This window comes from Musa acuminata, chromosome BXJ1-1 (genome assembly GCF_036884655.1).
Source record: "Musa acuminata AAA Group cultivar baxijiao chromosome BXJ1-1, Cavendish_Baxijiao_AAA, whole genome shotgun sequence".
NCBI classification, from domain to species: Eukaryota; Viridiplantae; Streptophyta; class Magnoliopsida; order Zingiberales; family Musaceae; genus Musa; species Musa acuminata.
In genome coordinates, this window is record NC_088327.1 from 10,159,161 (window position 1) to 10,172,714 (window position 13,554).

At 43.5% G+C, this 13,554-nt stretch overlaps 2 protein-coding genes across 2 annotated transcripts; both read right to left on the bottom strand.

Moving 5' to 3' along the window:
* Positions 1-3,112: 3,112 nt before the first annotated feature.
* LOC103993206 (protein SMALL AUXIN UP-REGULATED RNA 12-like) lies at positions 3,113-3,926 on the bottom strand. Its single transcript, XM_009413180.3, has one exon. It carries the CDS (start codon positions 3,866-3,868, stop codon positions 3,374-3,376), a length of 495 nt encoding a protein of 164 aa, XP_009411455.2. The 5' UTR covers positions 3,869-3,926; the 3' UTR covers positions 3,113-3,373.
* A 1,536-nt stretch (positions 3,927-5,462) lies between these two features.
* Positions 5,463-8,804, bottom strand: LOC135672232 (ubiquitin-conjugating enzyme E2 variant 1C-like). The gene is made up of 4 exons (XM_065180694.1): positions 8,645-8,804; positions 6,094-6,233; positions 5,889-6,014; positions 5,463-5,794 (listed from the first exon to the last, which is right to left on the bottom strand). Exons 1-4 carry the CDS (start codon positions 8,679-8,681, stop codon positions 5,654-5,656), a joined length of 444 nt encoding a protein of 147 aa, XP_065036766.1. The 5' UTR covers positions 8,682-8,804; the 3' UTR covers positions 5,463-5,653.
* Between the last annotated feature and the right edge of the window lie 4,750 nt (positions 8,805-13,554).

Genomic DNA, 13,554 nt, shown 5'->3' on the forward strand with positions numbered 1-13,554 from the left:
CTCTCCATACTCTCTCTGGAACATCACCTTGCAGAGGAACTGATGGAGAAAGATTTATCAGGTCAACTGTAGTTCTTATAGCCTCCCCCCAAAATAACTTTGGTAACTTGGCGTGGGAAAGCATACACCTAATCCTTTCTTCAATGGTTCTGTTCATCCTTTCTGCCACACCATTCTGCTGAGGAGTTTTAGGAATTGTTTTCTCAAGCCTGATACCATGGAACCTGTAATAATTCTCAAAAGGACCCCTGTACTCGCCACCATTATCTGATCGAATACACTTTAGTTTTCTGCCAGTTTCTCTTTCAACATTGACATGAAACTCCTTGAAAGCATCGAGTACATGGTCTTTAGATTTCAAAGCAAAAGCCCAAACTTTTCTAGAATGGTCATCAATAAAAGTAACAAAATAAAGAGCACCTCCAAGAGTTCTAGTTTGCATAGTACAAACATCAGTATGAACTAAATCCATAACATCAGATCTTCTAGATGATGGATATGTCTGAAATGCAACTCTATGTGTTTTTCCAGCTAAGCAATGATCACAAGATTTAAGAGATGTACCTTGCAACTCTGGTAAGAACTGCTTTCTAGCAAGAGTTTGAAGTCCCTTCTCGCTGATATGTCCAAGCCTCTTATGCCAAAGATCTATACTTTCACCTTTTCGAATTGCATTAATCTCTCCTTTGTGTAGCTTAGCTTCCATGACATAAAAAGAGTTAATCTTCTTTCCTTTTGCCACAATTAGAGAACCTTTAGTGAGTTTCCATTTACTTTCACCAAAATAATGTGCAAAGCCCTCATCATCAAGTCTACCTGTAGATATCAAGTTAAGACGAATATCTGAAACATGCATTACATCTTTGAGTATCAATTTGCTTCCAATACTGGTCTCCAAGCAAATATCTCCAATACCCACAATCTTAGATGTACCATTGTTTCCCATTCTAACATTACCAAAATCACCAACAGTGTAAGATCTAAAGAAATCACCATGAGAAGTAACATGAAATGAAGCACCAGAGTCAATTACCCAGTTACTGTCCTGAGCTACAAGACCGACACAACCTTCATCACAAACAATAGTGATATTACCTTCAGCAGCAACTGTATTGGTCTCTTTTTCATTTTTCTTCGTTTCATTCTGTTCTCGCTTCCAAAACCTACACTCTTTCTTCATGTGACCTGGCCTATTACAGTGAAAACATTTGATATATCTTCTAGACTTGGATCTTCCTCTATAACCATATGGATTTCTGCTATGACTTCTTCCACGTCTTTCTTGTTTTTCAGTAACAAATACACCAGAAGAAGATTCACCCTGTTCTTTCCTTCTAGCATCTTCATTTAGCAAACTGTCTTTAACCATATCTATGGTTAGAGTCCCCTCTGGCGTGGAGTTACAAATAATCACAACATACGTTTCCCAACTTTCTGGTAAAGAGCTGAGAAGTAATAATCCCTGCATCTCATCATTTATATTCATTTTCATAGCAACCAACTTGTTTGCAAGACTCTGAAATAGGCTTATGTGCTCAACAATGTTGCCACCATCTTTATATTTCAAATTTACAAGCCTTCTGAGGAGAGAAATTTTATTTCCCACTGTCTTTTTCGCAAAGAGATTTTCTAACCTTTGCCAAACAACATCAGCTCTGATTTCATCTGAAATATGCTCATGCAAGTTTATATCCATCCATCTTCTAATATAGGCAATAGCTTTTCTATGTTGAACTTCCCATTCTTCATCGTCCATAGTAGAAGGTTTATCTTTAACCTTGATAGGCTTATATAAATCTTTGCAATAAAGCAAATCTTCCATCAGACGCCTCCAAGTGGAATAATTTGATGAGTTCAATTTAATCATACCATCTGACTCCATTTTAATCACACAAGAAAACTAGCACCAAACAACCTGATGCTCTGATAACACTTGTTGGGAAGAAACCTGTTAATGCGGAATAATTCTTTTCCCTCTTTGTGTATCAAAATAGGTTCCTCATCAAAATATCAACTTGATATCAAAATGCTAATATCAATCAGCACAGCATAAACAATAGAGCAATAAATCAATCACACAGTGAGACCAAATCTTTTTAACGTGGAAAACCCAATGTGGGAAAAACCACGGGACCGTAGTCCACCTCAAACTTCCACTATCAATAATAATGATAACAGATTTATAGTAGGTCTTCTCTAGAATAACTAGAGGATCAGAATAACATCAAGATCATAGATCTTTGCTCAAGAATAACATATCTTTCATCACATACGATGGATCTCCTCAAAAGAGAATTCTAGATCTCACGAAGTGGATATCATAGGAAAGTACCTTAGAGAGGGTAAACTGTAGATCAACACCGTTAGGATTGTAGAGTTTGCTGTAAGGATTCTCCACATAAAATTTGGGCCGAAACTGACAACGTTTGGCCACCGATCGTCAAGCAGAAAACTCAGAAACCTAATCTTTCTCTCTTTATTTCTCTCTCCTCTTTCCTCAGTCGTCGCACGCTTGCTGTACACGCTGCACTGCACGCTGCACGCTCACTCAATTTTGCTCTTTCTCTCTTGATTTCTTTGATTTGGGCTGATGATCCAAATTTGTGCAAGCCCACATATGGGTTGGACCCAACACTAATTTGCCGAAGAGAAACAGGAAAAACTGTTCTCTGTTAATTAATGTATATCTCTCTCTCTCTGTATATTTATAGCAAAGACCCAATAATTTCTGGAGATCAAAATCTAGTGCTAAATGCTAATATGAATTTACCATGGTTAATAATAAGTATTTTTGGATTTCATAATTTAAACCAGTTTCTTGAAAAACCAAGCTTGTTTGAGAATAAATAATTCAAGTATAATAAAAAGGCTTTTATTATACTAAATCAAGTATAATAAATCAAGCTTGTTTGGATACAGTGTCCTCGACATGCACATGACATGTCCCTCACATGCATCACCTTTCATGCCATCGCCACCCATTAATATGATACGCCTATTCAATATAAATCCCATATATAATTCTTATTATATATATATATATATATATATATATATATATATATATATATATATATAATAATGAGAGTCCACTTGAGTGGCATGACAATGATTAATCACAATAATATCGACAAGACAAAGAAAGAGAGGGAAGACAGACTGAATGAAGAATGCTTCTGCCCTTCTGAGTTTGTGCGGAAAGAACGACTCGGACGACTCGGCGTGTTAATGAATGCTCGCTAACTCGGTGATCCGATTCGACAAAGGGATGACTCGGCTGCTGAACCGCTTCTTCGCCATCTCTCTTCTCGATCATGATCACTTCGTTGCTCCTCCTCCTGCTGCAAACACACTGTGCGTGCGTTTTAGTTCATCAGACGGGCTTGTCGGCGATGCAGTGGGCGTGCAGAAGCGGCATCGAATCGGCAGCGTGCAGCCACCGGCCGACATCGCAGCAACAGGAGGAGGAAGGGATGTCGTGGGAGAGCTTCGTGAGGTGCTCGAGAGTGTTGTGGGTGAACCTCGAGGATGAGGAAGAGACGAGGCGGAGAACGTCCTCGAAGAGGGCCTCGTCGCAGGGGAGGGAGAGGGGGCCGGGGCGGGAGGAGAAGCCGAACTCCTCCTCGGCCTGGCGGAGCAGCTCCCGGAAAGCTGGGTGGTTGAGGTGCGACGCCCGCACCACGAACCGCCGGGAGCTGCTCCCCACGCACACCGCCACGTGCCCTGCTGGCACGTCCGAGGCCGCCCCCGCCCCTCCGCGCCCCCTCCTTAACGCCTCCACCGCCGCGGCCCTCAGCCTCCACCGCCGCAGCATCTGCCGCAGCCACACTATGTGGCGGATCTTGCTGCATTTCCCCATTCCTCCCATCTCTCTGTATCTCTCGGCTGGTGAGGTGAGAATCGGGGAGGGAGGGGGAGAGCGAAGTGGCGAGAGCGGGTTTTATAAGTGATGAGCTACAGAATGCCCCTACTGTTTATACTATTATCTCCGCGTGCAAAGGAAACGAAAGGTAAAGAGGAGTGTGGCATCAATGAGAAGAACACATCTTAAGAGAGAGAGAGAGAGTGAGAGAGAGTAAAAGTCATTTACTGACAGAGTCAACGTAAAGCAGGTCGTCAATCTATATATCCTCTCATCTCGGACACCATCACGTTGACGTTTACTTAAATTAGGAAACGTGGATCTCTTTACTGCAGCGTATTCTTCTTAATTCCCTGCTTTGTCCGAGCGAGAAGAGGAAGAAGAAGGTGGCAGGATGGTAATACGTGTGCACGGCGCGGCGCGAAGGAGGCACAGCAGCATGTGCCAAGACCCTGCGCGGCCCTGACGTGCATGGACGACGAGAGATCCTTTCGGCTGATAGCAAAACGTGGAGTGGAGCAGAGCAAGCGACGATGCTACAACAGATACCCCGCCCACCCATGTGCAGCTGACGCCGATCTACCTTCTTCATGTCTTGGACCAACGTTCGTTATGGAGATTACTGTCTTGAATGAGTTTTCCTTCGGGAGAATGACAGGCAGCACTTGGTTTTGGAGCAGCCCCCTGATTCATGGAAGCTGGAAAACTTGGCTCCATGGAGCTACAACCCTGTCTGCATGCAGCACGCAGGGTTGGGCTCAGCCATCATCGATCGTTGTTGGTCGAGGTAACAGATAGCAGCAGCTCAGTAAAAAAATGATGGAAGACAGGATAACAAGGTGATTGCATTCTCCAGATATGCTGCAGGTTCTTGCTGTCACCGCTTGATCGCTCCATGTGCTCAACAACATATATAGCCATGTGAGTGGTCTCCTCTTCCTTTTCCTCTTTATCTCTAACAGTCATAACACCACGGACAACAGTATGAAGACATGGCATGAAACGAGGATGAACTTGCTTTCCCACTGTTACCCTTCTCGACCACCATCTCCCATGTTCGGGAGCCGGAATAGGCGGAGCAGCTACCCCTAATCGATTCATGCACATGCAAGAGGGCGTCATCCACCCAACCACCATCCTCCTCTCATGGCAATCGATCGATCGATCATGCCCTAAATCGATTCATGATCCTCCACAGTCGGCCGTCTCCATCATGAATGAAGTGGCTCGGCAATCATAGGACGTCGTGGAATATAGCTTATCTTTCTTCTTTCTTGGACTACCAGCTATTAATTAATTAGCTCCAAGCAAATGAAGAGCAAAAAGGATCAAATACCATCGTCAAGCAACATCTCATACGTAAAATGACAGATTAAACGGCAGATGCAGAGGCGTATGAATTTCTTAAAAATCAAAATAAATATTTTTTTAATCATCAATATATCATTCAATAATTCTATCCCAAGCAATCCAATACGTATCATATTTTAAAATTTCATACTTATTTTATTATGACATTTGATTCATTGTTATCACATATATTATGATGGCCACAGAGGCCGAGTAAAAACAAGACAAGGATGACGATACCACAGGCAGGTACGCAAACAAGAGACTTGGGCAATACATATAAGGTTGCACTTTAGCATTAGTGCACAGTCTACACGGAAATATATAACCAGGCAAACTACAATACTGAGCATGAAATAAACAAACTTATGTTCATTGATTAAACGATACAGGACAGTTGATTTCGATCCAAATATGCAATGGTGAGAACCATTCATTGTCTTAGAAGTAAGTGCCCTCCGGAGGCTGAACTAATTTACGATTATATGATGCCGCCATTTCTTTCTTAAGATGTGTTAGAATATACTCCATTGTGTAATCACGTTGCCAGTTCCCCAGAACTAAAAATTTTTTTGGATCTACCTGGATTTATGGAAATCAAACATCAGTTTCCGAGAGAAATAACTTCACCAAACACATCTAGAACTGTCGATTCATTTTGAATTGTAGGATTTACCACTCCTGAATCAGGATCGACACAGGTCATGTTGATGCGCGAGTGGAATCGGACGCTGGGTGGTTTATCTGGATAGTCCTTGTCACAGAACAACTTCAGCTGATAGATGCGACCCTCATGGACCGTCTGTAAAGGAGTACCGGTGCAAGAGATGCGAATAGTTCGAATATGGCAAGGTATGAAAGTTAAAAAATGAGTATCTCACATTATGGGGACCGATTATTGTTCCGGTCCACGAGCGCATGTAAATGTCATCTCCATCATCCATGCCATAGCTTACAGTCCCATCTCCTATGCCCTTCTCTCCTCGTTCGAGCTCTTCAAGCAATCTGAAGTTCCTAGGAACTGCATGCAACATCAATGAAGATATAGTATCCTATGATGGATAACTAATCAGACTGAATAATTAATTTATTTTAAATGAAGAGAACGTGTAACAACAAAATGCCAAAATGTAAATATTGGTAACGTCAATAAGTCTCCAAGCAGGTATTCTAATACCATTGCATTTTTGAGGAATTCTAAGGAAATGATGACACAAACACCAGTTCCACTCGAAATAGAATGACTGAGAATAAGATAAACTGAATAAATAACAAGTACTAATCATGTAAACAAAATTGAAAAAAAAGTTAGGTTATTAGGATGCTATTTTCTTGGAGTGGCTGAGAATATACATATCGAATGATGGGAAGGAAAAACGAGGGGCTGGGGCTGGAAGGAGATGAGGGATAAGAAAGAGAGGAACGGGAGGTGGGGTAGAGCAAGCAAGTGGAAGGAAAGGAAACAGAAGCGAATACTAGGAAACTAAGATACCAAGTAATATTAGACTTGGGGATCTCAAGCTACATGAACTTAAAGCAGAGGGTAGAGTCAGGTTGGATTTAGATGTCTTTGAAAACCTGCCACAATCCCAGCAACATCTTTGTCGGATCAGGGAAATCTCACCACAATTAGATCAAATTATGAGATCAATGTCAACCTAGAAAAGCTGCAACTCCAAAACCAACCTCCTACTACCAGACTGAAATCATGAGATATTTCTCAGTGAAACAATCCTTTGCCTTACAGCATTTCCTCGCTGAAAACTGTATTTAAAAGATTATCTTGATCGATACAATCTTCTTTGAGATCATCATCCATTTTCAATCAGGTGCTCATTAAAAAGATAACATCTAGAGGTCCTCTTGCTATACTTTTGGCTTCACAAATAACTTCTGATGCAGCAGGGACTTCCATTCTAATTATGCACAATAGCCATGAATCCATAGGCAAGCGCCTAGGCATAAACAAAACTGTTGTGGCTTGGCTCCTTCAAATATCCATGATATGTGCAACTAATCATGTCCTTAAGCTAGAAAAAAGGTATTGAACAAGCCCATCACTTACACTACATCATGTATAGATGTATGGTCATGCATGTTTGCACATTTGCAGGTCACAATGGATGCATATATCAAACTCATTTCTTCGTGCAACATACAGGTTTTATATTGTTTGAGATAAAATGATAAAAATACATGTATCTTTCTTGTATTATCTTGTAGAAATTCTGGCTTCTGGTTCTTCAAAGAGGACACCTGTGATCATTTAACCCTAGATTTAGGACCCTTGTTTAAGTTTGGTTTCATTCATCGCTCTCTCACTAAAGTTCAGAGATGCAGAATTCAGTGTTAAACATATACGTACATACATACATATATATATATATATATATATATATATATATATATATATATATATATATATATATATATACGATACTTTAAAAAAGACATGGGTAGGTGGCAAAGCAAGAGGGTATCAGTTCAAAAGTTATAAAAGCTTGAAGATAAAGAAAACAAGATAAAGTGCTTTTCCTGATGGATACAAATTCTAAAATCAGTTCATAAACTTAGTTCCATGTGAACCTACAAAAACAAGGACAGCCGCTCAAGGGAAATTTTTAGAAGAGATCCCAAGTGTGTACAAATATATGAGCCTAAACATGACCGTTGCAAAGCTAGCTTAACGGGTCTCATGTGGTCGCTTCATATCAGCTTTGCAACGTGCAAAGAAGAATTTCTGATGCTTTCATCCTCTAATCGCAGATTTCAATTGGATCTTATCAAATTATGGTCTGATAACAAACTTACAAGAGATCTTTAGTAAATCTTGATGTCACCACTTCAGGCCTCTTTCTCTGAGCAGCCAATTCTCCATTTGAGAAAAGGTGATCGGAATTTACTTGTTGCCATAAAAAAATATAGTTAACTGCATTAAGGTTGACAAGGAGATATCTTCAATAGGAATCATAGAGGAATTCTGATACCAATAGATGGAACATCAAAGACGATGATCCCTCCTAATAATAACGCTTGTATCATCTTTATCAATTCTCATGGCATAGCGATCTTAGCGATCCTCTTGAAAGTCCATGACAAGAGTATCACAGGCTATCCAATCAGTAGCATCAAGTCACACTACCGACAGAATCGCTGTTAAGAGAACAAAGATTGTTCAAAGCCCGATACACATCACAGATGATGTCCTATTAACGGATATCGACCGAATTCTTATCCCTCCGTGGTATCAATCAGAATCAATTCAATCCTCCCAAATAATAACAATCGAGAACGAACTTTTAGGCTCGGGGTAGCGAAACCCCTTGTGAATCAGCATGCAGCGAAAGATTTATGCATAGATCGACCTGAAGCCCCCAACCTAGGTCAAAAGAAACGGGATGGAGAACGAGGGGAGGGGGAGAGATTGCTCACCGACGACGCCAGATCCACCGGAACCACCGAGCGTCATTGACGAGAGCTTCTTGGATCGATGATCTCCCTCGAGCTTGGTGGTCTCCTCGCGACCACGGACAACGCAGCCGAAGAGGATCTCGAGGCCACGGGTGGGATGGGAAGCCCTATTACACTGCGGGTCGATGTGATATAGCCGAGTACGCAAAATTACATACAAACCCTCCCGAGTTACTTATATTTGTGTTTTTCACTTGTCTTGGCAAAGATGTTATATGCTAAAATTGAAAGGTAGAAGAATATATATGTAAAAGTACTTATTAACATAAGGTCATTAGTGTCATTAAGTAAAACTAATTAATAATATATGAATGTGTATATATCATTTGTAAATTCTTAAAAATTCTGAAAATATAATGAAAACTTGGATTTTTGTGAATAGCATATATTTATTTGTTTTTAGGAAACGCTGACTTTTCTGTTTTTTTGCATTTGTTATAAATAAAATGGATTTTTAAGTATTATTAGTCTTTTGTTATTTACTTAAGTAGATGCACTTTTTTTTTGCAATGATAAACTATAAATATAAGGTTATGATCTTTGATAAGCATATCTAATAGTGTAAATCTTATTGAATATAAATTTATCGAACGAGGTCTATTTCGTGTTTGCTGTCTTGTTGTGGGAGGCGTCCGTTCACCGGTGTTTCGGATCATCTGTCACGTCCAAGCCAGAAACAACGCGGCGGGGAAATGTTATTATTAGCTGCGGACGTGATCCCACAGGTGAGACGATGACGGGAAAGTGGGGCCCTATTGTAACGGACAAACTTCTAGAACAAGATGTTGGATGTAATGCTTATGTCTGTCCGTTATCTTTTGGCATGTTTATACCTTGTACAGCAGGTAGAGGGGCGACCGAAGGCTAAATAGTCCCATGTTAGTTGGGTTGGTGGCCTCTTTAGGCTTGTAAATAAAGGTTGTGTCATGTGGACACGTGCGAGAGCTTTTCGGTTTATAATGGATCATTTTACCCTTTGTTGTGTCACTGTTCATAGCTTGTAAAGTCTGTTTGTAATTTGCATTGTCTATGAAGTGTTTTTCGGACATGTTTGCTTGTGGATCCTGATCGAGGCGTTCTCTTTAACCCGTTCTCTCTTTTGTTGGTCCTAAGAGACAATGGGAGGCTTCGAGGAGGTTAACCTTTGCGGACGGACGCGCAAGGGTGCCGCACGACTTAGGCAAAACCAGCTAAGTCCGTGTCATATGGTATCAGAGCGAGACAAGCACTCATAGAAACACTTGACATGCAAACGTGGGGGACCTAGCGGGGCTGTGTTGAGGGCAGTCAGCACACGCGCGACCGTTTGAGGGAAAACGGGCATGGAGATGTAGGGAAAAGAGTCGCTTAGAGGAGCGAGCATCTGAGATTGGCATTCAGAGGAATGGCAAACCCTTCGCGCAAGAGGCACCACGAGAACATGCAAGCATGGAAGAATTTGGAGCGCACAGAGGTTGGGATTGCTGAGTTTGAGCTACGGCTCAACGTTGACAACTATACTTGATGGTGCTCTAGGCAAGCGAGGCGCTTGGCAAGAATGAGACCATCCAAGGTGGAATGAGTTACTCAACGACCAAAAGAGTTATGCAAAGCTCACAAAGGTGAGGGGAATTGCTAACTCGAAGAATTTGGTTCTCGTGCATGGGCTTGTATGCAGACGATGGAATGTTCAGCATGTGAAGGATACGTCCGTAGGAGGCTGAAGTGTGCAATGAGTTCAGCATGTTGCTAGGCCTCGAGGGGTGCAGCGGGGGCTGTATGAACGTGGAGTCGCAATCTAGCAAGTGTGTTTGCAGGAGGCAGAACAATGCACAGTTTGTTCAGCAGATCGGAGTAGTCCAAGGGGATGGTGGTCTCCGAAATGAAGAGAGATGTTGCTCCAATGGGGTAGTTATCCAGGAGGGATAAGTCCCAACTCTCCAGAGGGAGAATCATGTGAGGCAGACCTCACATGTTGAGGAGTACCTCAACAAACAATAACTCCACGAAGCTCGATGGATTGAGCAAGCGGCGAGGAGTTGTCACATGATCTCGTCGAGAGAATGCATTGGTGGATGCATTGCGAGATCAAGTGGGGGAGCGACCTAAAAGCAACTTAAATGAAGGCACACTTGAAGTCGATGTGGAGATCGAACTCAAGGGAGGGTTGACCCGTGGAATGGTGGGCACGAGGGCCACCATCGACTCAATGCAAAAACGAAGAGCGGAGCAACTTGGGTGTAACTTGGCGAAGTACCCAAGCCGCCCGAAGGGAGCCAGCAGAGAAGTTGGAACATGGAGCAGAAGCACAGTGCTTTCCTTAGACAGAGGTCAAAGACATGAACTCTTGCAGAGGCAAGGGTAGGATCATGTTGTTCCATGGGTCCTTCATTCTGACGGAGCAGACTCATCTTGCATGGTGCCAAAGACGAAGGGAGCTTCTGGGCACATGCACCTTATCTCGGAGGAGCATTCGATGGAGGAACTAAGGCGACTCAACTTGCGGAGGCGAAGTTGGGTTCAAAAGGCCTTAGTACGGGGCAAGAGGACGCAGAGGCGGGTACTCTTGAAGAATATGCCACGGTGTTGCCATTCAAGTTGCCATGAAGGAAGCAGTGCGCAGCGGAGATTGTGCTGGTAGGGGCAGAGGCCCAGGATCCAGACAATGGTGCACGAACTATAGTGGAGTCGGTGGACTTTGGGAGCTACTAGGCGATGGACTGTCCTAGAGCGGTGCTTCATCTAGGTGTGACCCAAGAGTGGGTGGATGAAGGTCGATTGCCAAAGGAGCGAACAAATTCGAAGGTGGAAGAGACCCTGCGATGTATTGGCAGAGGCCACACATGGAGGGTTCACAATTCGAGTTTATTCCATAGGGATCAGAATGCAATGGAGATGTCACCAGGAGGCGACATGGTGCAGCGGATCGTGGTGGAACAGTTCGTGGCAATGCGACACACACGACATGTCACGTGAGGGATGAGATCATATGGAGGTATGATCGGGAGTTACTGGAAACTCCACTTCGGTGAACAACACGACGTCAAGAAGGGCTATGGATTCAAGGAGTGAAGGCCATGGTACCGTAGAGGCGGGTCTTCCGGGCGTGCATCGAATTTTGCATCGGATGAAAGGCTTGGTCATCAGCATATGGGGGCTGTGTTCCACCAAGGGAAAAGTTCGAATGCAAGTACCAGTGAGTTCCATGGGAGGGACTTGATCATACAGAGGTATGATCGAAGCAGCTGGAGAGTTGGACTGCTCCAGAGCTCATATTCGCTTAAGGGAGCCCGACAAGTCAGAGGACAAGGTCGAGTAAGCAAACGTTGCTACCAAGGAAGCTAAGGAGAACAGAATCGGTGCAAACTCTACAACGTGATGGCAGAGGCCATGCATGGGAGTTGCAGTCTGTCTTTCCATCGACCAAACAGACTGCTTGGAGAACACAGTGGTGTTGAAGCAGGGGGTTGAAAGGGGCGAGGAAGCGACGACGAGTCAAGAGGGACTTAGCTACCCAAAATCAAGCATCAGTCAGAATGGAGGTGGACTCAGAGGAGTGCCACAGAGACATTTCTACTGATCATGCAGAAAAGGGATACAGATGCGAGACGATGGATAGTAGGGCCATGGGCATGGCAGCGCTATGGTACCGTAGAGGCGGGACCTCCGTACAAGTCATTGATCCCTTGCTCTCACGGAGGGATAGCGCTTGGTCGTGAAAGGGGCCGAGGAGGTGGAGCATGCAGAGGCAATCTCCAAGTACCGAGACAAGGCTGAAGGGCAGAGGCAAAGAAACTTCGTAAGACCGGTGTCAACAAGTTTCTCATCAAGATAGCCGTAAGTGAAGGACTTCGGGTCATGCAAGAGTGCACGACCAAGGAACGAAGCAGGCAGTACGCGGTGCTGTACCTTTGCTACTCAGTGGAGTAGGCGGCAGGGTTGATGGAGAAGACGGTACAATCCCAGAGGGGACCTCATCTATCAGAGAATTACTCCAAGTTGGGGTGAAAACTTCCTGCATTCCAGAAGTTCTATGGCATCGAGAAGGCGAATCACAGTAACTAACTCAACGCAAGGAGTGCAAACACTTCAAGTGCTTCAGAAGTGTGAGCAAAGAGCAGGCGAAGGCCAGTAACCACCTCGATGCATGAAGTACAACATCGAGGAGGCGGGCGAAGTCAAGTAACCTTTGCCTTCTCAACTCTTAAGAGAATGGGCGAAACCGAGTACCCCATTTCTCTTATCTATCCAGCAGAGGAGCCATGCACAAGTTCAAAGACCCTTCGAAGATAATGGAAGACAATATTTGTCAAATCCTCACTGACGGTGATCAGTGCTACTGAGAGTAGATTGTCCGCTTCATTTCCCAACGAAATGCCAATCGAAAGCGGAAGTGATGCGAACCTACTTGGATGTGACAACTAACCGAAAGAAGAGTCAATGAACAGATTTTGTGGAGGAAGGACCCAAAACTTCAGAAGTTTGCGAGGCGATGCTCGTTAAAGCTCCAACAAGCATCCACCCAGTTCAAGCAGCATGTGAAAATTTTGAGAGACTAGCACAGTAAGGATGGTCTTTTCCTTCATTTGGTGGATCCGCAGGAATCAACGAGGATCAACACAACTCAGCCAACCCCACACAAGAATCAAAGTCATTGGCGAGTTGAAGCAGCATGGCGGATCAAAGGTTCGACTACTCAAAAACAACAGCGAAGAGCAGCTGGGAGCCAGGAGGCGCATTGCAGCTGGAGCGGAAGATCGAAGACTCAGCAAAGGCGAAGAGTTGCAGTGTTCACAAAGGCTTCGACGAGGACGTCGAAGGGATAAGTGGCGGAGAATGTAACGAACAAACTTCTAGAACAAGATGTTGGATGTAATGCTTATGTCTGTCCG

Bases quoted from the DNA above. Each gene is read 5' to 3' on its own strand.
- LOC103993206 (XM_009413180.3), bottom strand. From the start codon at position 3,868: ATGGGAGGAATGGGGAAATGCAGCAAGATCCGCCACATAGTGTGGCTG.
- LOC135672232 (XM_065180694.1), bottom strand. From the start codon at position 8,681: ATGACGCTCGGTGGTTCCGGTGGATCTGGCGTCGTCG. The intron at 6,234-8,644 runs GTGAGCAATCTC...TGTTGCATGCAG, and splicing joins CGGTGGATCTGGCGTCGTCG to TTCCTAGGAACTTCAGATTG. The intron at 5,795-5,888 runs GTAAATCCTACA...CCATAAATCCAG, and splicing joins TCGATCCTGATTCAGGAGTG to GTAGATCCAAAAAAATTTTT.